The 22,877-nt window shown below is 54.7% G+C and overlaps 1 protein-coding gene across 1 annotated transcript in view; it reads right to left on the bottom strand.

Moving 5' to 3' along the window:
* Nucleotides 1-6,298: 6,298 nt before the first annotated feature.
* Nucleotides 6,299-22,877, bottom strand: part of WDR1 (WD repeat domain 1) — a 40,847-nt gene continuing 24,268 nt past the window's right edge. Inside the window, exons 6-15 of the mRNA XM_074350309.1 lie at nucleotides 22,664-22,741; nucleotides 22,240-22,320; nucleotides 21,690-21,923; nucleotides 19,160-19,252; nucleotides 17,387-17,538; nucleotides 16,125-16,212; nucleotides 12,943-13,053; nucleotides 10,717-10,890; nucleotides 8,953-9,097; nucleotides 6,299-7,204 (exon numbers count right to left, since the gene is read on the bottom strand). Of these exons, the coding sequence (XP_074206410.1) occupies nucleotides 7,098-7,204; nucleotides 8,953-9,097; nucleotides 10,717-10,890; nucleotides 12,943-13,053; nucleotides 16,125-16,212; nucleotides 17,387-17,538; nucleotides 19,160-19,252; nucleotides 21,690-21,923; nucleotides 22,240-22,320; nucleotides 22,664-22,741 (1,263 nt within the window). The 3' untranslated portion in view covers nucleotides 6,299-7,097. The remainder of the gene's footprint in view (nucleotides 7,205-8,952; nucleotides 9,098-10,716; nucleotides 10,891-12,942; nucleotides 13,054-16,124; nucleotides 16,213-17,386; nucleotides 17,539-19,159; nucleotides 19,253-21,689; nucleotides 21,924-22,239; nucleotides 22,321-22,663; nucleotides 22,742-22,877) is intronic.

Here is a 22,877-nt window from a genome sequence, read left to right as displayed (position 1 = left end):
GGAAGACTGGGATCCTTAGCAGCCTCTTCCCGCCAAACAACAGCCGTTCTTCAGCGGAGCTGGAGAGATCGGGGTTAAACCCTAGTGGCACCGCCTATTTGCGCTGATCCTTCTGAGCCTCAGGTGCGCTCCTAGTTTGTTTTTAGAATCCAATGATATCACAGAAGCAAAACAGCCTTGCCTATTCTAGACACTCAACGAGTGTCACCTGCCTCCTTTTTCAGTTAATAATGCTGAACATGCGGATTACAACCCAGGGAAAGAAGATGGAACCAAAAATCATTTACAGACTGATTACAAGTTTAAAATACCTATTTGTCCACTTAGAGTTAGAAAGATAGAAAGAGTTGGTTTTAATTTTTAATTAAAAAAAAAAAGCAGAGAAGACTTATCTGTTTGTATTTCCACGAGAGTGAGGCTTCTGTCTGGGATAGAGGCTGTGACAATCTTGTTCACATGATCCCAGCACCCAACCTTAACAGATGAGAGAACTCACATCAATCTTACTCCCTAGTGACAGTAAATATCTTGTTGTGCTCCAACCCAGACGGGAAGTGGGGTGTGGTATGTTCTGGGGGATGACAATAGCCCCTCCCTTATCATCCACACAGCCTACATCACTGGTGGTCAACCTTCAGTGCGCACCACCGACATCGGGGTTGCAAAATGCAGATTCCTTGGCGCCTGTAATGAGATTCTGATTTGGTAGATCTGGAATGAGGCTGGAAATATGCGTGTGTGAATTATGTAGTAACGTTTGTAAATCGTAAGCACAGGGCTCAGTGCATATTTACATATCTATACATATGTGGTCTGTCCGTCTACCATAGTATGCCACTTACCTAGTGCTCTCCATATAGGTACATAGCTATGTGTTTTCCACATACGTATATACCTGCATAACCTCTATTCAGATCAGGATACAGAGCAGTCCCAACACCCCCAACGCCCTTTCCTAACCAGTAACTGCCGCCCCACTCCACCTCCGATGGCAGATCACCAGTATTCTAACTTTTGTTGACACAGATTAGCCTGTGCTGAAACTTCCTATGAAGGGAACCACATGGTACTCTTCTGTGTCTAGGTTATCCTGTTCAGCATCATGTGTGTGAGAAGAATCCCGCGCTGTTGTCTGTGTCAGGAGTTCATTGACTTCTATCGTTGAATGTGGATAAACCACAATTTATTCCCCTGTTCTCCTGCTGAGGGGCAGCTGGGTGGATCCCAGTTTGGGGCGTTTGTGAACAGCGCTGCTCAACTGTTCTAATCCAGTCTTTTGTGGAACACACATGCTCCGTGCTCTTGTCTACACTTAGGAGTGGGGTTGAGAGGCTAGAGGGTGAGTTTGGGTTTAATTCTGGGAGACACTGCCACACAGTGGAATCCACAATTTTATGTGGAATTGCTGATGCGGCTGGTCTTGGACCACACTTTGAGAAATACTGTTTCTCTGAAAGCCCGATTTTGCAAACAAACATATGCCCTTCATCTCCCCTTTCCTCGGGGCACAAGGTGGGATGAGCTTGCTGACACTGAGACGCCAGCTAGGTGATTTGGGGAAGAAGTGAGAATGAGAAATTAAATGAATACCATCCCTGAGCATCACTTTGGGACAAATCTTTGCCATTTACTCTTTTGCCTGTTGGAAAGAAGTGGAGAACAGGGAAACTTTGATAAGTTGGGAAGGTGAGAAGCCAGGTCCCTGTGCCTCACCAACCAAGCCCTCTCCCACCCCAACCATGAACCTGAATAGGGTCCATTCATCTGCTGGTAAAAAGGCATCTGCTGGGGACCTCGAGTTATCCCTGTGGGGAGCGACTGACTGTCTTCTGTCATCTTAAACGAGATCATTGCACAGGCGTTTCCTCAGTCCTGGCGGCCAGCCCCTGCTCTTAACAAAGGCATGGCTTGCAGGTGATGAAAGAGATGGCGTTCCTCCTGCTGGGCCCAGTGGGTTTGACGACAAATACCAACCGTCCTCTTCACGTGACTCTGGCTGTTTTAACATAGACCCAGGCAGCCCCTCCATCAGAAAGCCAGGAACCAGGGCATCCTGCTGGCAGAGTCTGGAAGGAAGGCCATCCTGGTGTGTTGACCATACTTGGCTTCCTTGGTCCCTCCGCCTGTTCCTTCTCTCCGTTTTCCTTCCCTGTTCCCGTGTTTCCTGCAGGCTGGCTCTGTGATCGCAAGCTGCTCTCTGCTGTTCTTAGCCCAGCACTCCAACCAGGGACTCAGGCACCAGAGCAGCAGGCTGGCTTCCGAAATGGGAAAAGGGCGTCCACATGGAGTCGGTGTGAAAGGAACTAGGCTCTGACATCCGGGATCTCATGAAGCCGGAAGAGGGAGTTGGAATCCCCCCACCTCCAATCCCAACTGGATCTGATGTCCTCCACCATCACCCTCCTGCCCTGAAATCCCTGGTCTAAACTCCCCTCCAACAAACTGTCAGTGCCACGAAACAAGACAAACCATGTCTGTCTTACCTCACGGCTGAGTGTGTTACCTGGAACATAACAGACGACCAGTAATTATTTACTTGAATAAATGTGTGAGCAAATGATTGAGTGGACTTTGAATTAATGAATGAATGAAGTGAAGAAACCATCTGATTTGTATTCTTTTTAAGATCACAGAGTTGTAAAGCTCTTCTACGTAAGAACAACATCCTAGCTCTTTCAAAGTACAAAAGGGACCCTCTTGTCCGAACTGGCCATGTCTGGAGATATTTTTAGTTGTCACAGCTGGGGCAGGGACGGCTACGGGCATCTGGGCTGTTGAGGCCAGGGCCACTGCCAAGCGTCCTGAGATGCACAGAATGGTTCCCAGCAACAAAGACTTGTCCTGTGCCAGTGGTTAACGGTGCTGAGGCTGACGGAGCTGAGGAAGGTGTCTGTCCAAGCGCTGGTGCCGACATTGCTTGCTACAAATTTGTTCCAGTTAAAAGAGACTGAAAAACTGAGGAGGACAGGGACCACTTAGAGAAGATTTTACAAGTTATATGAGCATAATAAAATGTGAAATGACTGCTTTTAAAGATTATCTGACCCAGTGGTTGTCAAACTGCTTTCAGTACAACTATTTCTATAAATAAAATCTTACACAGAATCTCAATTTATAAAAGTGTTAAGCAGGATATTTATTAGTTAAAATAGTATGATCTAAGCTCAAACATATAGTCAGTGTAGTTTAAAAGTGCAGTTTAAAAAAACAAGTTAAACTCCAGGTTGAGCACTGAAGCCTTGTATCATGTTTATATCACATGTGGCTGAAGTTTTTTGTTTTTTTTTTAAACTATTACTATGAAACTTGCTCTTCTAAAAAAAATTTGATTCTTTTTGTTGTTAGTGGAGATACTGGGGATTGAACCCAGGACCTCATGCATGCTGAGCATGTGCCCCACCACTGAGCTATACCCCTTACACCTTGGGTGGAGTTTTATATTGGTCTCAATAATTTCAGTAATCAAACATTTCTTCATTTTGTTTTAATTGCAGAGTTTGAGAAAAACCTTGGTTCGTGCAGAAGAATTTTAATGTAATAGAGCACAAAAAGTTCATTGATGATGGTTTTGGATTCTACTTTGCAGTTAACCTTTAAGAAATTTCCACTTGTTGAGTTTTGGTGTCGTGTCAAAGATGAATAGCCACGATTCTCCAGAAACGCTTTTCAAATCCTTGCCCCTTTTCCAACTGTGTATCTGTGTGAGGCCACATTTTCTTCAGATACTTCAACTAAAAGATGTATTTCATAGGTTGGAAAAACCAGACATTAAACAGATTTTCCAAAATATAAATCAATAGCAGTATCATGCTTCCACTATTTTTTCTTTTTTAAGATTTTGGAAAATATATTTTTCTTAAAGGTGTGCTAGCTTATAATGGGTTTTTAATCGTTAACTTTCAATTATACATTAATAACCATGGTTTTCTTGGTTCTCAATGTCTAGTGCAGTATATGTCGAGAGAGAGAACCCACGTAAAGCAATCAAAACCTCGTCGGGGCTTTTAGTAATTATCAAGTGTGAAGAGACCACAGGGCGCTGCTCTGGTTACATCACAAAGGGGCACCCGGGGCTCAGAGGTCCAGGCAGGTGACATGAAGCTCTAGCAGGTTCAGGGTCACACACACACACACGGCACATTCATATAAGGCAGGACCCAAGACCCCCTTTCCAGCATAAGAATCACTTGGAGAAGTATTTTCACTCCCAAGAGTCGGTTGGTTTGGGGATCAACACAATTATGTTAGTCTGGTGACCAGTGACGAGCAGTAAACATGGAAATCATTGTTTGCAGCAGGGACTCAATCCCAGCACATCCTCTTTCCTGCACATGGACGCACAGATGCACTTTTCAAAAACTGATCAAACTGTTCAGATGCACGTTATCTACATGTTCACTTCAGGGCGGTGCTCTGATCAAAACTGACTTTGTTATATACCCCAAAAGGGGCCCATAAGGGTCAACAGTCTTCTAGTTGAACTTCATCTTACCAACAAAGAGGAAGGCTTGGAGAAGCTGGTCCTTGCCCCGAGGTCACACGGTGGAGTGATAGAGCTGGGATGGAATCTGAGATCCCTTAGTCCAGCTTTCTCCCCGCGTTGCCTCTCGAGGGTCAGAACAAGTCTGTGTTCAGCCTGGAACTGGCAGACCAGAAGGACAGGTGTGTGCTGCCCCCTGCAGGTGTTGGTCCTTGCCAGGCATTGCTAATGGATTTCAGGTGGAGAAACAGTTCCAAGTCCAGCAAGGTCCTGAATCCTTAATCACCATCCCAGACAATAGGAGCAGCAGGTCTGCAAGAGAAAATGACACCACCAGTGCACAAAGCTATTGCCCCTGCCTTGCGTGGAGTCCTGAGGGTACTAGGTCCCAGTTGGGTCACTCCTGCAGGCGCAGCTTCCTCCTCCTCGAACCAGGACCGTGACATGGGACTTAGGCTGTGAACGCAGACCCCCAGAAGTCTGTTAGCTCAGACGTGGCTTTTTACTTCCATGCTTGGCTTTCTGTTTTAAAGTCTGTGAGTACAAAGGCTCCTCCTTGAAATGAGTAGAGTCTTGGGTGTACCCAAGTTCTGCTGTAAAACGCCTGATTACGTGAGTGAAGGGACTGAGGGAGGGAGGGGAGGTGGCCCCGGGCGGGCTGGTGAGCACCCTCCTCTCCCCCCAGCCCCATAGCCCTTCTCCAGATGAAAGCCCTGTTTTAAATCCCGAGCCTGGCATCTCCTCTCATAGCTGTGGTCACTGTGTACACATCATGCAGTGACTTACTCCTTAGTCATGTTTTTTGGAAACTTTCCCATGTGTGGACACATAATTCCATTTAAAAAAAATCATACCAAGCATCAGACATAGTTACACATCTTTTTGTTTGGCATTTGCCATGGTTAAAATTTTATGGTGGCTTTTCCCCCCTTCAATGCAGATTTCAAGTCAAGTATACCAATATTTTCCTCCCCGACCATTTATGTCATTCTTAGAAACACATTTGTATGACTATACAAGGACCCATGCTTTCCTTCCAGTACTCAAATTCCATTGTTTAAAATTCAAAACTTGAATCAACTTTTAGATCTTGCATCTGGTGTCAGGATAGACAAGCAAGCCTACTTTTTTCAGGTTGTTATCCACTTTTACCCAGTTTGAGTAGTAATTCCTCCATTATGTGAAAGGTACCTGACCCTGGAACAAATCCGTCCTGGACTTTGTGTCCTGCGGTGGCCCCAGCTTTAGATATTACAGACTAACATTTCATTCTTTTCCTTTTTTAGCCTTTTTTTTTTTTTTTTTTAAATACAAGAGCTGTAGAAGCAATATGAGAACAGAAGGGGGACACTTTCTATTGGGACTGCAAATTTATGGACAACTTTATGATGTCTTTCTAGCCAAGAATAAGACAACCTTTCCATTAATTTGGATGCTTGGGAATTCTGTTTTTTTCAACATCAAAATGTGCGGTATTCCTTACTTTTGATGGCAGTACCAGAGGGGTCACGAGCTGCCACAGAACTTGAGTCAGGTGGGATCTAGACAGAGAAGTGGAGTGAGGTGGCCCAGGTCACACTGTGACTGGGCAGTAGGGAGGCGAGTGGGCTCCCAGAGTCCGCAGCTTCCAACGTCCCCCGTCCCATGTGTCCCCATCACAAAGTCAGCAACCCACAGTGAGGAGAAAAGGTATTTAATTAGTTCTTGGTCTAATGTCTTAAAGCGCTCAAAGTGTTTTCACAAGTGCAAGGGGAGGGACAGCTCTCAGCCAACAATTTACCAGTGATTCCGACACACGCAAAGAAACTCCAAGTCACCTTGCTTTATACTTACTTTTAATTTCTGCACTGGAAAAGAAAAGGAAGGTGTAAATGAGGACAGGTTAGTTTACAGTGACTCCATCTTTGCCTTTAAATTAATCTTTGCTCTGGGGGGCAGAGAGGGAAAGAAAGATAGAAAGACATCAAAGCACAAGAGTCAAACGGTACCAAGAGGCCTCGTCTGGCTACCGAGGGATCCAAAAGCCTGGAGGCAGCGCCGTAAACACTGACAGGCATCAGGTAGGATACATTAAAAAAAAAAAACAAAAAACCCAAAACAGAACAAATCCCACAACTCCATTCTTAAAATCAAGCACAAAAACGGACAGTGAAATGCAGGTTGTGTGTGTCCCCCGGGCCGGAACCGAGCGCCATCTGCTCACAGCGCCGGCCCTGCGCCCTCTTCCCGCAGGCGCGGACACCAGAAGGGACCAGCAGCCGGGGAGCGGGATGAGTCTGTGTGCTTTGGAGGCTCTGCCTCTGGAATGTTCTGCGCGGCCGAGCAGGGCGGTGGGTTTGAGTCACGCGCCACACGTTGTTGAAGTGCTCACTTTATTTTCCATGTGCAAACTGTCACCGTCTAAAGCTTTCAGAAGGACGTGTACAGACAGGGTCGCCCTGCGGGCCGCGGGCGCTCAGGAGGCGGGGCCCTCCCTCCCGGGGGCAGGGCCGGGGCGGTCACGAGGCGAGGCCCCGCCCCCCTGGGGGCGGGGCGGGGGCGGACAGAGAGAGAGAGGCGTCACTGTTCAGCTGCGTTCAACCCGAGTCCCTGATTCGGTCAGTCCGAGGAGGGCTCCTCAGTAGGAGATTGTCCACTCTTTGACAGAGGCGTCGTGGGAGGTCGTGACCAGCGTGTGCTCGTCCAGCCAGGCCAGGCTGCTGACGTGGTGCAGGCGGTGCGCATCTGGGGAGAAAGGAAGGGATTTAGGCAGAACCCACAAACTCTGCTCCTAGGGACACCTTGGATCAGAAGATGGGACAGCCTGGGCCAGATCATCCGCAGGGCCCCAAGAAACCAAACACGACCCTGGTTAACCAGACACCATCCCTCTTCCCAGTGGGGAGAGTCTGGGTGATGGGGCGGGAGGAGGTGCTCTCAGCCCCGGAACCAGTGACACTGGTCCCAGCAGCATCCTGGCTGGAGCTTCCGGGTGTCAGCACTGTCAGAGGCAAAATTGCCCCTCCCGTCCCCAGAGTAAAAAACTTTCTATGCATAAAGCAACAACATACAAACAATGCACGAACAGGACACAGTGTATCTGTGCATTAAAATGGGGCGACAGTGGGGGGAGAGTAACAGCTCAGTGGCAGAGTGCATGCTTAGCACACACGAGGTCCTCAATCCCCGGACCTCCAGTAAAAAAAATGGGGCAACAATGAATAAAAGGTTGAGAAACACAAGGCTGGGGGACCCAAGCACAGAGCACCCTAACCTCAGGCCAGTGCAGTCCTGTGACCTGTGACCCCTCAGCATGGACTTCCCACTCTGCCCTGTGAACTCCTGCTGCGTCTTGAACTTGCTCAAGTTTTACTACAAAACTGCTGCTTTCCACGTAGACCAGGACGGCCTATCTGAGTCTGTTCCGCTCCCGCCTCCGTCCTGAACTGGCCGCCTGCCTGCATGGTGCCAGCTCGCTGGGGCCCTCCCCCTCCCACTGTAGCATGCATGGGAAAGAGCTCTAGGGGGGTTGACACTGGACTGGATCCCATTTCTGGTTAACACAAAAGGCTGCCTGCCGGATAGAGAATGGATGAGAAGGGACCAGACCCCATGTAGTGGGGCGGCAGGCAGCAACCCGGGGACAGGAGGATCTGAGACCTACCCTGGACGGGTTGTGGTCCCACCCAGGGCCGCGAGCCACCTGTGGCCACGGAGCCCTTGAAGTGAGCTACTGTTACATGTGAAAATAATGTATTGAGTTAAATAAAATTTACTATTAAGAATAATTCCACTGGTTTCTGTCTAAAACGTAACTGCTAGAAAAATGTCAAGTCCATACATAGTCACGTTATACTTTTATGGGAGCTGCAGTCCTAGAGACCAAGAACCTGGTCATGAGTTTAGACTGAAGGGGTTGGGGTGGGTGGGGAAAGGGCAGTGCTGTGGTCTGACTGTTGGTGTCCCCACCAAAATTCCTAAATTGAAAACCTAATGTCCAAGGCAATGGTGTGGGAGGTGGGGCCTTCAGGACGAGCCTAAGTGACAAATGGGATTAGCGCTTTTATAAGAGAGGCTCCTTCCGTCATGTGAGGACACTTCATAAGAAGTCTGTGACCTGGAAGGGGACCCTCCCTAGCCATCCGGGAACTAGATCCTTGACTTCAGCCTCCAGATCCATGAGGAGATTTCTGTGCTTTATGAGCTGCCCAGTGTGGGCATTTTGATAGGAGCCTGAACACACTAAGGCAGAAGGAGGTGTTAGGAAAAGCCCTTTGCTCAGCGGGTACCCTGGGTATGCAGACCACCTGCTCTCATGCTGGACACACGGGCGCCCTCGGTCCCTCTGCAAATCCACATGGACCAGCAGAGCTGATGTTTGCTGGAGACCCAGGCCGCCACGAAGCCACCCCCGCAAAGCACAGAAGGGACCTTGGGGCCTGAGAAAGCCGCTCTGGAGTTGTCTGGGGAGCCGAGGCAGGTACACGACTCACCTTGGATCTTGACCCTGGTCTCAGGGTCACTGAGGGTCCACACGTACACCATCATGTCCATGCCACCTGAGGCAAAGTGCTCGTTGTCTGGAGACCAGGCCAGGCAGACGATCTTTGCATGGTGTCCATAAAAGACGTTGTTCTCCTGGATGTGGGTTGAAATCAGGCAGGTGGTCAGGGTTCAGGCAGAGTCAGTGGGTGTCACCTCCTCTAACCCTCCCGGTGACAGTAACGAGAGCCAGCACGCACGGAATACTTTCTCTGTGCCAGGCTCCTGAAACCCTCACCACCTCACAAGCTCCTTGTAACCACCCCAGGGTGCCCGCTGTGCGGAGGCACAAAAAGGTGCAACCAGAGATCAACCAGCAGCCCACAGGCCCCCAGAGCTGCCCTCGCAGCCTGTATCACATGGGCTTCACGTGCCCACTTGCCTGCGGAGCTCTGGGCCTAGTAAGAGGACAGATGGAAACGCAGGAATGGAGGCAAGGAGGTCCTGCCTGGCGTGGACGGTGCTCCGTTCATGTGTGAGCGGGATGGGGGTGGGCGCCTCTCCCCGCAGACACACACCTCCTCACCCCGGAGCCTGGGGGTGGGCCTGCAGGCGAGGGGCGGCCCCCTGTGCATGGCTGTGTCTACAGCGTGTCCCAGCCTCAAGGCAGCGCCTTACCACAGGGGGTGGGTGTGGAGAAGTCACACTGTCTAACTTAAGCTTTAGGAACGCTTCTACTGCAAAGCATTTGTCTTGTTCTTAATTCCTAGATTCACCACGACTTTCTTTTTCACGTTTGCCTCTTCCATCTCCTGTTCTACTCCTGCAGGTTACTCAGCCTGTTACATGCATTTGTCACTTAAAATGTGATAAATGCAGAACCTGAGAACTGTGCTACGGAGGTGGAAGGGAACCTCCTGGGAGGTCGGAGGTTCTTCACACTGATGGAGGTGTGGATGGGAGGTGCGGGCACAGGGATGCGTATACTTCTGTCCACGTTTGTTTTTCGTTTTATGTAAACTTTATAGACAAAGATAGAACTAAGGAACCACCGAACTCTAATTAATAATATGTAAGCTGAAGTGTTAATGGAGAAATGTACAGATGCCTATAATTGACTTTAAATGCACCCAAAATTAGATTATTAGATGGATAACGTGACATAGTAAATGGCCAAGGTAGCATCCAGGTGGTAAATCCTTTTGACTCTGCTGTCCATTTCAAACTGTCCTAAGTGTCCAAGGACTAGAGGACTGTCCATCTGTCTCATGTCACACCAGCTCTCCCACATCCAGCAGGGACCGAGTCCCTCCAGAGTGCAGTCTCATTGGTGAAACGGGGCTACTGCTGCCTGGCACAGAGTGCCTGGTGCCGACACGGGACACTTGCCCCTCACAAGCCAGCGCGCTCACCATCCTGCTCAGAGTGGGATGAGCTTCCAGGGACTCTGAAGCTGTTCCTCCCAGAACCCACCTCTGAGTGCTCACAGTTTACAGGACTTAAACAGCAATGTGACTCGGGAAAAATCTAGTCTAAGCCCTTGGACAAGGAGAAAAATCAGGTCCGGGAAGTCATGCGGTCAGGCCAACGAGGTCATTCCCTTTCTGGCAACTATTCTACCTGGAGGATGGAGGAGCCCGCCGGCTGCCGGACGATGGGGAGTCTTCTGGGCCCTCATCACTCACATTCTCGGAGCAATAAAGCCGCACGTGTCCTGTGCATCTGCCACCTGCGCTGCCCAGGGTGGGGACAGAGAGGGTGACCCGCCCACTCACCGAGTAGCCATCAGCAACGCTGAAGACCGTGACCACCTTGCTGGCATCGCAGACGGCGAGGAAGGCGCCGTCGTTGGAATACGCCATGTCGGTCACGGGGCCCTTGGCTTCCAGGAGCTTGCCCTCATCCTTCAGCGTGGTGCCCAGGATGGAGTACAGGCGGACGTTCCCATCCTGCAGGACACAGGGGCAGCGGGTCACTCGCCTGACAGGTGTGCATGCACACACGCACACACACGCATTCCTGATACCCTTCTTTTTGGAGAGAGGGTCCAGGGTACCAGAAATAAACAGTAGTTCCCCCACCACTGTCCCTGCTCAGCCCCTGTGCCAGGAGAGAGGCTCCTCCTTCCTCACGGCACCAGACAGCGCCTCCTACAACCCTGCAGCAGTCCTCACGGCTTAGCACGTGGGCAGAATTACAGTACTCTACGGTCAATTGCTTTAAAATTATATTTAAATTAGTTGCATTAAAATGCAGGGTCCCAGGCACCCCTAATTCTGATTCTGCCTCTCTGGGTGCTCAGGACTCTGGCTCTTCCACAAATATTCCAGGAGGTTCTGGTGCAGGTGTTCACAGGCAAACTTTGAGAAGCATCTGTTCACAAGTGAGCTCTCCAGGAAGGCCCCTAAGGTGGCCGTCCCCTCCACCTGTGCCCTGTGCCCCACAGCCCTTCGCTAACCCGGCAGGGCCCCTCAGGCACCAGGCTCCCCTCCCTGCCCCGTCCAGCCCGTCTCCTAGCAAACCCCATCCCTGTGGTGTCCAGGCGCCTCTCCCTGGGAGGCATCCCTGCTCTTCAGGAGCTTGCCCTCAGCCCACCGGCTGTCCCCAGCCCCAGGGTCCTTGGGTCAGGGATGCCCAATGGACGTTCAGTTGCCTGAGCTGGACTCCCCTCAGCTGGAGCATGCAGGGGGCTTCTGGGCATCTGTGCTGACCTTTGGGAACCCCCACCAAGGTGGACGCACCTCAGCCACCTGCCCTCCAGGGCAGGGAGCCCCCTGATTTTCTGCCCCAGAGCCCTGTTCAGGGCCTGGAAGTGTAACACACACTGCATGAACTAATGAAGGTGGAGAGAGAGCAGATGAGAGTGACAGAGAAGGAACGGGGGTGATGGGGTGGGTCCCTCTGGGGGCAGCTGAGCTGTCAGCATGCCCAACAGTCACAAGGTCCCCTGGCTGCATCTTGATGCGCTCCTGCCCCGCCTGTAACACGGGAGGAATGGTGAGGCCAGCCCCAGGCCGGGGCTCTGAGCACAGAGTCCTCGAGGTCGGTGACAAGCCCACTCAATGCCACACGTGGCAGGAGTCTGGGCTTGAGGTCGTGTGAGGAGGAGACAACATTCGAGGGGAGAAGGTTGTGCTCACAGACGGCACAGGGGACATCTCCAGGCCCCACAGCGCAGACATCTGCCATCAGGTGGCGTGAGTGACGGGACGGCTACTTGCTGGAACTTTGTAACGTCAACAAAGTAAGTGCAGACCGGTGTGTGTGGGACAAGGGGACACGCGGTGTAAACGCGGACATGTACGTGTGTGCCTGACTAAGACACACAGGCCCAGGGCTGAGGACACCCGGGAAGGTGAAACTGCCAATACCCGGAGGCACCGGCTGAGGCGACGGACCATCAGGCCATCTCTCTCTCTTTTTTAAGAGGAAAAGCAAAGGTCTAAAGGGCAGGGTGTGGCCGTATGGGGGGGGGGGATAGGGCTGGAACCCCACATCTGACCCTGAGCCCCCACCCAGGGCCCTGGCTGAGAGCTGCCTTCTAAAAGGTGGAGGTGTGTCGAGGACACCTAGAGGGGGAAGAGCAGGTGACAGAGGAGCTGCCCAGGACTGCGGGCAACAGGAAGCCAGACTCCGGGGAAACCAGGAAACCCTGAGGCTGACACCTCACCTCCCAGGTGCGAGGATTCTCAGGCTGCTCTCCTCTTTGCGCCCCTGAGCCCGGCTGAGGACGGGCCCAGCTCGGAGCCAGCTCTTTTCCCAGGTGCTGCACCCATGAGCTCCCAACTGCTCACAGGGCTGATGCCCAGGGCAAGCGTCCCTGCCCAAGTCCCCGAGCACAGCCCACCCCGCTGCCAGGACCCTTGGTCTCTCAGGACACGCTGCATCACCCAGGGGTGTGGGGGGGCTCTCGTTCGGGCAGCAGGAGGCGCCCCGGCTGGCTGCCACGCCCTCCCTCTGCCTGGATACCCCAGGGCAGAGGGCGTGGGGCAGGGACTTACCGCGCCCCCGATGGCCACTGTCTCGCCGCCGGGATGCACCGCCACCACTTCGGGCTCGTAGCTGAGGTTGTCGATGCTGAAGCACTTCCTCTGGTCCTTCAGCAGGACAATCTAGGAAACACGTGGGCAGCCGTTAGAGGCGCAGAGGCCCCGGGATGGATGGTTCAGGCCTGGGCTGGGCGCTGTCCTGAAACTTTCGGGGGTGGCATGGGGTAGGGAAGGGCAGCACCGGGGCTCAGCCACCGTAAGTGGGATCAGTCCTGGCCCTGTGACCCTGTGGTGTCACACAGGGTCTGTCATCCGTCAACAATGCCAGTGACAGTTCCTCGTCACAGTGTCGGAATGAACACTGGCTGTATCACCATCATCACTGTCACGGCTACATAATGACGCTGCTGTCACCACCAGCACTGAGTTCCTAGAAAGCCATCCGACACCTGAGCTTTCATTTCTCCAACTGCACAGTGAGCGTAATAAACGAGCTTTGCTGAGCAGAGTTCTCATGGGTTCAAGAAGACACAGCACTGTGACAGGGCTCAAAGCCGACACTAAAAACGAACAGGACAGGCTAGACTTCCAAGTTCTCAGGTCCAAAGAAATACCTTTTACAATCTGGACCTGCAGTGTGTGAGTCCCCACAGCCTGGGACAGTGCTGGTGCCTGTTCTACAGAGAAAACTGGGGCCCCCGGCTGCTGACTCCAGCAGGTGGACGGCAGCGTGGGGATTCCCAGATTCTCAGAGGCCCTCTGCTCTCTGCCAGCCTCCAGCCCCGGCAGGGAGGGAAGGACAGACAGACGGCTCCTGGCCAAGTGGCCTGGTGGCATCCGCTACACCTCCCCAAGCCCCAGCCAGCACCTGCCTTGGTTCCCCCTCCTACTTGACTCGGCAGGACAGAGAACTCAGGCGGGCAGAGCGCCCTGGTGTCCAGGCACCACAGAAAGGCCCTGGTCCTGGCTCAGCCACCTAGAACCATCCTGAGCCTCCTCCTCCCAGGGATTAAGAACCCAGTGGTGCCTACCCACCCCGAAGACGGAATTCAGTGCTCAGGGTAAATACAGTCTCTAATCAAAGCAAACAAAAACAGCAGCTAGAGTCCACCTAGTGTGAGCCACTAGTCTTGCCATGCGTGGTGACCCCAGGATGGCAGGCGCACCTCCGGGCAGATAGGAGAAAATGAGGTACAGGGCATTGTCCACGGGCTGACACCCCACAGCTCTCAGAGCTGAGCTGGAGCTCACGCCCAGGCGGCAGGACCCCAAATCTCTGCTCTGGCCACCATGCTGTGCCTTCTGCCCTCTGGCACACAGCCCAGGACCCCCCAGGACGGGGGACCCCACACTGTCCCCACCGCTGCCGCTCCTCACCACGCCTCCCGGTTCTAACTCACTGGACTGACCAGACAGCTTGGCCTCCACTTGTGACGACTATGGCTTCACCCCACTGTATCCCCGCTCAAGCCACCAGCTGCCCCAGCCCCCTGACCCTGCACCGCCCGGGGGTGTACTGTGGGCTGTGCTGTGGGGCTGGGGAGGCGGCAGCACCCTCACTGAGATCTGTTACTGACACTGCACCTGGAGAGACACTCACTCCATCAACTGCCCAGCTCAGGCAGGGCCCTTACACACCTATACCTGACAGACAAAGGCTGCGGGCAACTGCGCAGATCTGCCGAAGAGCAGAGACTGGAGCGTGGCTGCTCCCTGACCTACGATCACGGGCCCCTTCCAGCACATTCTGCAGCAAAGGGGAGTTCTACAGAAGCCCTCTTCCTGGAGCGGCGGTCAGGGCGCCCTAGGGAACTGGGGGAGCTCCGGCCTGTCACAGAACCATCACCACACCTGACCCCAAGGCCCCCAGACTCCTTGGAATCTGTGGGGCCCAGGGGAGAACCCTGCCTGTGCTGGCCCCTCCCAAGCAGAGCACCAGGTGGCCCCTCTCTGAACGTCCTCGCGTGAGCCTGGCGAGGGCTTCAGAGGACAGCCTGTCCCGACCGCAGCTCCGCGGACAGGAGACTGAGGCTCATGGTCGGGAGAAGGCGGGGCCGGGAACTCGGAGCCCCAGCTCCCATCCTCTCCCCAACAAAGGCCAGGTGCTCAGATACCAGGCTGGGAGTGCCCACTTCACGGAGCCGCAGCCCACTCTGCCTGCCCTTCTAGAAGGTCAACTTTCAGTCTCTCCTCCACCAGCTAGGATGCTCCGGGCTGCTGATTCCTTTTGTACCCCCACTGACCACCAAGGCTGTCAGCAGTAATTGCTTGGCAGGAAGTTGGTGTTATCTAGGACACACAGGAATCCTTTCTCCCCGAAGCAATTAAGTTCAGAGAATGGAGGAGGGGTGGCGGATCCGGGTGACAGCTCTCTGTGGCAGGTTTGCCACTCGTGCCAACGGGGGCTCCGTCACACCTGCCTTCTCTGATCCGCACGCTGGGGCGCCCAGGTCTGCTGACAGACGGTGTTCACAATGGAGCAGAGTCTTGTGTAAAGTGGGTCAGGCCGGGGTCTCAGTCAAGGGCGATCTGTCCCAGAAATTCCAAGAGATGGGTGTAGAGACCTTACCGCCTTGAATGAGAACCAGGCTGCAGAGCTGGAACCCCGAACCCTATTCTGGGTGCTACCCTCCCCAACCATCACGTGGCCTCGGGAATTCACGGTCACAATAAGCCTCAGCCCGCTTGCTTGTGAAGACGGTTCAAGTCGCCCAAAACGTACTTTCTCCTAATCCTCCCCGGGAGCTGCAAGGGATGAGGACACAAGCTCAGAAAGGGTGAGGAAACTGCCTGAGGTCACACAGCTCCCAGGCTGCAGGGCTCGGATCTGAACACGAGAGACAGCAGAGCCACCCTGGCTGTGCCTCTCGTGGGCCTCCTGGGTGGTGGACATGCAGCTCGAGTGCGGGCTCTGACCCAGCTTCAAATCCCAGCTCTGCCTTTGCTGGACGCAGACCCTGGGTAGCTCAGCCTCTGAGCCTTGGTTTCCTCCCTAGTAAGATGGAGACGGCGCCATGCCTAACTGATAGGACTGTCCATGCTTGGTGAAGCCCCATGAAGCCCACAGTCTGGTGCAAGCAGGGCTCAGTAGAAATGGGGTTAAAGGAGGTGAGAGGGAAGTGGGGACCAGACAAATGCAGCTCGGACCTGCTCTCCCACCTCTTCCTCCAGCCAAACCCCAGCAGGAGCAGTACCTGCCCAATGCACACGACCACGGCGTAGCCCCCGGGGCCGACAGCCACACACTTCGGCTGGACGTCCAGCTTCACAACTCCCTGTCCGCTGCAGAGAGAAGGAAAGTCGTTACTTCAGTCTCAAAGTGGGCAGTGTGGCTGTAAACACTCACTCACTGCAGAACCACGGCAATCTGGGTGACTGAGAAGGAAATTCTGCTGCGGTCTCTCCTGAGGGAGCCTTGGCTAAAGCAAGGGAGGGGGTAAGAAATGACTCAGACTCTGGGAGAGAGAAGAGGAGTCACGAAGGGGCTGTGATGATGGGAAGTGGGTGGGGAGAAGTCAAGGGAGTACTTTCTGTTCCCACTCATCAGTGACAAGGGCCCGCTTCATCACTGCCCTGTCATGGCTTTTGTCCCCACGTGTGTCAGCCAGACCCCTCAGCATTCTCTGGGTACAGACAGAATTGGGTTCTGCCCCCCCCAATTCCTATGGAATAACCAGTCTCCTCCGCAGAGTAATTAAAAAATAAACCCCGTATTTTTTATGTGTAAAAACTGTGTTATCTTTACTTTTGGCTAAAACTATGAATGCATCCTAGAAAAATCTGTACGTGGAAAAATTTGAAAATGGTAAACTGAGAAAAATTTCACATAACTGGGCCAAGTGTGGAGTCCCTGAGGCTCAGTGAATGGGCCCTGTGACAAAGTGACCAGGCGTGGCTTTGCCCTGGGTCCTCTCATCAGCTGAGGCTCAGGATGGCGGCACGGCCCCTCGGCAGGACTTCACGAGGAATGCGCTAATGCCGGGGGCTCACTACAGGCAGCACGGAGAGGACACCAGGGCCTGGACACCTGGGTCCTGGGGTGGCTAGTGCACTCACAGGGAGGTCTGTCTGACTCTCAACGCCTAGCTTGCCCAGGACAGGTGAGGCCCATGGACACGCTGGTGTGACTGTGCCCGAGATGTCCTCCAGGAGCCGTGTCCAGTGAGATGTCCAGCAGGACACGGGGGTCTACACACAGGACAGAGCGAGGACGGAGCTCACGGTGAGACCAGGCCTGTCCCGTTCTACCCGGCATCCCAGGAACCCTGCACCTGGCTGAGGTCTGTGCGGGCCACCTGGACTCTGACCGGGCTCCCGGCCGAGGGCCTTGCATTAGGAGAGCGAGTGCTCAGGGCAAGAGGAGAGAGGAGCAGAGAACGCCGTCACTGGCAGTAACGGCTACAGGCCAAGGGTCCCATGGGGCTGAGGCGCATCCCGGACCCTGGGCAGCTCTCACCTGTAGTCCCGCAGCGTGAGGCTGGTGTACCGCACCGTGTCATCCATGCTGCAGCTCACCAGCTGCCCGGACTCGTCCACCGTCATCCTGGACACCTGGTTCGTGTGGCCCTTCCCGGCGAAGGAGTCGTTCTCCCCTGTCTCCGAATCCCAGTAATGTGGGGCGGAGGGTTAAGGAAGAGTCCGGCCTCCAAGAGGCAGTGCTTGTCCCCTGGGGAGGCCAGGGCCAGTGCCACGTCCCAGGCAGCATGTTAGGGACAGGGACTGGGCACTGGGCCTGAGGGAGATGGCTTGAGGATGTCTGGGTCCAGATTTCAGAGAGCAGACCTTCTGGTAAACCAGCAAGAAGGCCCAACACGTGTCAGCAGGCTTCTTATAACCCAGCGTGCCCACTCAGCCTGCTTATCTACAGAACAGGACCCGGGAGGTCACAGGACTGTGAGGACTGTGATGACGGACTCAGCTCTGTCTGAGATGGGGCTCAGCAGGAAGCTGCTGTCCCCTGGGGCCCCGTGTAACTGAGCCCACGCTTCCCCTGCTCTTTCTAGCCTGCGATCCAGCCCATGGCTGTGCCACCAGGTAGATGGCCCTGGGCTGACCCACCTGGGAGCGCCAGATCGGGGGCTGCTGGTGCGGGGCGCTCCGGTGAGGTGGGCTGTAGTACGTTATGAGACTTTCCTTTTACACCAATAGTCGATGACTCATTTCCAGTGCAGACTGTCCACCTAGGAAGCTACGTGTATGTTCCACTGCTAACACATTCTCGAGGGAAGGCCCAGCTTGGTGCTATAGGAGGTTAATGCCACAGTGCGCTGACACCAGGGTTGGGCACAAGGGGGCGGTGCCAAGTGGGGACCGGCACCGGGGCAGCTGAGGACGGCAGGACTGGGGAGGCCTGCACGCTGCTCCAGTGCCTCCTGTGCCCAAGTATAGTGCAGGCTTGGGCAAGATGCCCCTGCTGTCCCTCCATCTCCTTACACTTGAAGGAGTGGACTACCTTGTCTGCCCTCCTCCCTTGGGGTTGAGGGGAGGCCTTCCCAGTGAGGAAGCCCTGCAGAGACAAGGCAGGGCTGTGGAGGTGGGAGAAGTCCGGGGTTTGGGACAGACCAGGAACCAGTCTGACGAGGGAGGGCAGGCCCCTCAGGCAGCACCAGTGCCCCTCCTCGGGGGATGGCAGAACAAAGCAGCCACAAGGCCCTGCTGAGGCTAGCCCCTCAGACAACTGCTCCATCGCTTGCCATCCTGGGAGGAGGGGTCACTGGCTCCAGGCCTCCCAACACCAGAAGGGGGTTGGTTGTAGGGGTGCCAGGAGACATTACAGAGGGACCAAAAAGCACCTCACAGGGAAGGGAAGCTCAGTTCCACACAGATCTGCTGCTGCCAGGAGGTGCGATGTTGGCGAAGGTGCCCTAGCCATCAGAGTTTCACTTTTCCCATTTTTAAAACAAGGAGACTTTACCAAAAGGCTCTAAGTCCATTGGATTTTAACACATTGATTCTGCTGCTTGTGAGAGGGGCAAGGCCGGCAGCAGGCCCCGCGCGGAGAGAGGCAGCTCCAGTTCAGGGAAGCTTGGCTGCACAACAAGTGACCCATCAGGTCAAGGTCAGGGCCCAGAGCTGGAGGCCCCATGTGTGGGCCTGGTGGCACCTCTCAGCAGCCAGGACTGGGCAGGAGTCCTGACGCCACCTGGCTGGCCTCGTTTCTGGCACCGTGGGAACAGGAAACTCCCGCCTCTCCTGCCAGGGGCCCGGGAGCCAGCCCTGTGAGTCAAAGGATATTAATGTGTCCGTCGTGGCTCCCAGAGTAGATGTACGACTTGCCGCCGTTTTTATGCACCGTCAGGCACTGGATGGATTTGCTGTGACCCTATGGAGAAGACAGACGGGCGGGTGAGCTGAGGACACACCATCCTGCCTGTGACTGTCAACCGCTCTCCCCTGGGTGAGGGGGAGGGAGAGGCCCTCAATGCCGCAGCCCCAGTGGGCCTGAAACACCGCCCACCAGCCTCCTGAGCTGACTGACCACCTGACAAACCAGTGACATTCGGGCCCTTCCCTCCGAGGCACTCAACCCCAACCCGGGTGGGTACACTAACTGAAGCCCCAGCAGCAGAGCGTCCAGTCTGCGCAGCCTGACCCAGGCAGCTCCCGCCCTAGAAGGAAATGCTGCTCACACCCGTGGAGGAAGCGCCCCACCCAGGGCTGACCCTCGACAGCGGCGAAGCAGTGGTGCCCGGGCGCTAGCGGGAGGAGGCGGCGGGGGGGGAGCCTCTGTACTAGGAGCAGCTCATGGCTTGTCCTCTACCCAGAAGCACAGCTCGCGACTCCAGCATGTGTCTTCCAAGAAAGGTCACGCAGTTCTCAGAGACTGGAGAACCAGTAAACAGATCCAAAGTCCTTTCCATGGGACAGCAATCCACCAGCCCTTCTACTTAGAGCCGGGTCCTCAGAGCAGCGTTGATCCCATCTGGAGTCTTATCCCTCACAGCCCGGGGACTCAGAACTGCTCTCAACAAGAAGCCTGGTGACTTGTGCTCGTCCCCTGCCTGGGGCAGCAGCCTCACCTGGAACTTGCGAGAAATGCGAGCTCTTGCACATCCCACAGGTGAGCCCTCTGAGCACAGGGGCCCAGCCCAGCTACCATCTTCTAACAAGCGGGCCCTCTCACGTGATTCTGATGCACCTACAAGCTTGAGCCAGAATCACCTGGGTGACTCTTACAAGTACCAGCCTCTAAGAGCCCTCCCTGCAGGCTCTGATGGAGTCCTGCTGGGGCCGGCCAGGCAGCAAGCCTGTTTTGGAAGCTCCCTACTGATCTGAACATGTGCCAGGGCCGAGAACTGCTATTCCAACCCCAGCCTGTCCCTGGGCTCACGCACTGCCCGACCTCAGCACCAAACACCCGAGGATTTTCACGTGCACACGGCAGGAGAGCTGGGAAGGGTTTCTCTGACAACTGTAAACGCCCACAGGGGTCCTGAGATGACCTGGGGGAGGAACCGGAGCCTGGCCAGCAGTGCCCATGCCACTGGCAGCAGTGAGTGGTCAGGCCCAGGCCTCCCTCGCTCCCAGGGTGGCTCCAGTCCGGGTACCAACAATCCGGGCTCCACGTCAGACGGCCACCAGGCCCACTGTCGGAGAGGCCCATGGAAAGCTGCTTTCGTAGAAAGACAGAGTGGGCTGACAGCAATGCCTGAATCTCTAGAGCAATTTTCCTCCATCGCATGGAGGCCCAGTGAAGCGACTGTCCAGGGGACCCCTCCCAGCTCCGCCAGCTCTGTGCCAGGATGCACACACCTCCACTTTATCCTCATCACACTGGGCTGGCAGTCTGTCCAGTAGGTGGTCCCCACGCCCCCATCCTCAGGGCCAAATCAAGTGAACCTTCATGGGAGCGGAGGTGCAGGACGGGCACTGAGGGCCAGTGTGGCTCCTGTACTGGACCGGCCCCCCCTCCCCGTCAGCAGCACCCCACCTCGACAGGACGCGGCAGGCACCAGGCCCCGCTGGACCTTGTGAGCCAGTCACACAGTTAAGGAGGATGAGGCCTGGCTCGGCCTCTTCCTTCCAGGGCAATTGTCCCAGCCCCTGGCCTACACAAACCCTATAAAGCCCAGACACCCCCCGGAGCCTGTCCGCACAGCCCTGAAGCAGCTGAGTGAGCAGGGCTGCGGGTTTGGCCTGAGAGGGCTCATGGCGGGGAGGGGATGACATGCAGCTCTGCTGTGGAAAGACCTCCCTTGAGAGCACAGCTCAGAATCCTTAGTCAGGGTCACACTCAAGCTCCACCTACTTCTCCAAGTTCATTTCCTCCCACTCCCCACCACCCCCTCATGCCTTACCTGCTCTAACCACACAGCACAAGGGCCTCACACTCATTCCCACATTCCAATCCCACATATTGTCAAGGTCCAGCTCCGAGGCCTGCTGGACCCCCACGTCTGTGGCGATGCCCCACCACCTGCCCCATCCTGGGACTCAGTCTGTTCCCGGTCCTGCCTCACTAGCGAGGACAGAGCTGGTGAACTCCCAGCTGAGGGAGGCAGACCTCATAGGGACAAACGACCCTGATAGCAGGGGCGAGGGCCACTGCCCGGGACCTCAGGCCCTGAACACCAGCTTTACAGCAGCTCCGGGGGAACTTGGCATCTGGCCTCCCACCTCTGCTAAACTCACATCCCCAAAGCAACCAGCATCCTGCTGTTCCCAAGACCCCCAGGGCGGAGCCCCTTCTCCACAGTGGGGCGCACACTTCCCTCCCGGCCGGGACCAGCCGGCAGAGCTGCTCCTGGGCACGGCCTCACCTTGATGACCCGCAGGGGTTTGCTGGGGTTGTTTTTGTCCAGGTAGTTGATGTAGCCAGACAAGGAGATGCTGAGGAGGTGGTCCTTCTGCCATAAGCAGCCCAGCTGCTGGTCCAGAACGTTGGAGCCCATGGTAAACGTGTTGACGACAGAGTTCATATTGACGTCCCAAATTTTAGAGGTTTTGTCTCCAGAAGCAGAAAGCAAGTGGGAGCCATCAGGACTCCAGCTGATCTACTCAAACAAAATGGTGATCAGGTCAGAGCACTATCGGGGGAAGAGACCTCAGAAAGCAGCTGGTCCACAGATCCCCTTTCTGAGCGGGGAGGACCAGGAGGCGATGGAACACGACAGGGCAAGGACAAGAAGAGGGTCCTGGCCACTGGCCTCTCCAGGCCACGTCACCCTGTTCCACGTGGCCTACCAGCACTCCACCACTGCCCCTACTTCCAACCCCGCGTCGCAAGCTTCCAACTTCAACCCATGTAAGGATGATGGCAGACAGGCCCGATCACACCAGAGGACCCCACAGACACAAACCCGTACTTACGGCATAGATGCCGCCGTCGTGAGCCTTGCTTCCTCCCAGTGCGCACACCTTCTCTCCTGTCTTTCCGTCGTAGATGTAGATCTTTCAAGAAATACAGATACATGTGGGTCACGGGGACATGTGATCGCTCTTGGCTGTCAGCACGCTCACTGAGCTGTCCCTATTAATAACTGCTCCATCATCAAGTGACTCTTACAATAAAGATTTAATGTAAATTAGTGTTAAAAGATGAGTTTTGAGCTCCTTTAAAAGGGTCTACCATGCTTTGATGACACAGCTCCTCAATGGAGCTGCATCCCGAGATGGGGGGGAAAGAGGGAGACTTCTAAGTTCTGCACATTGAGACCAGTTTCCTAAGTCTATCTGCTCTGAACTCACAGAGGACACGAGATGAACCCCCACCTCCACGGCCTTCAGCCCTCACCTGGCCATCAGCGCTGGCTGTGGCAAATCTGTTCCCGTCGGGGGAGAATCGCACGCAGTTGACGAAGCGGCTGTGGTCCTGCAGGAAACGAGACAGTTACCCACCATCGACAGGCAAGTTCAAGAAGGCTCTCTGTGAAGTATGCAGCCCATGCCCACCACTAGTGTGGACCACCAGTCCCCGGGAGGCTTTGGACCTTATTAACACAAGTGCC

The sequence above is a fragment of the Camelus bactrianus genome, chromosome 2 (assembly GCF_048773025.1).
Source record: "Camelus bactrianus isolate YW-2024 breed Bactrian camel chromosome 2, ASM4877302v1, whole genome shotgun sequence".
NCBI classification, from domain to species: domain Eukaryota; kingdom Metazoa; phylum Chordata; class Mammalia; order Artiodactyla; family Camelidae; genus Camelus; species Camelus bactrianus.
This window is presented reverse-complemented; position numbering and strand designations above follow the sequence as displayed.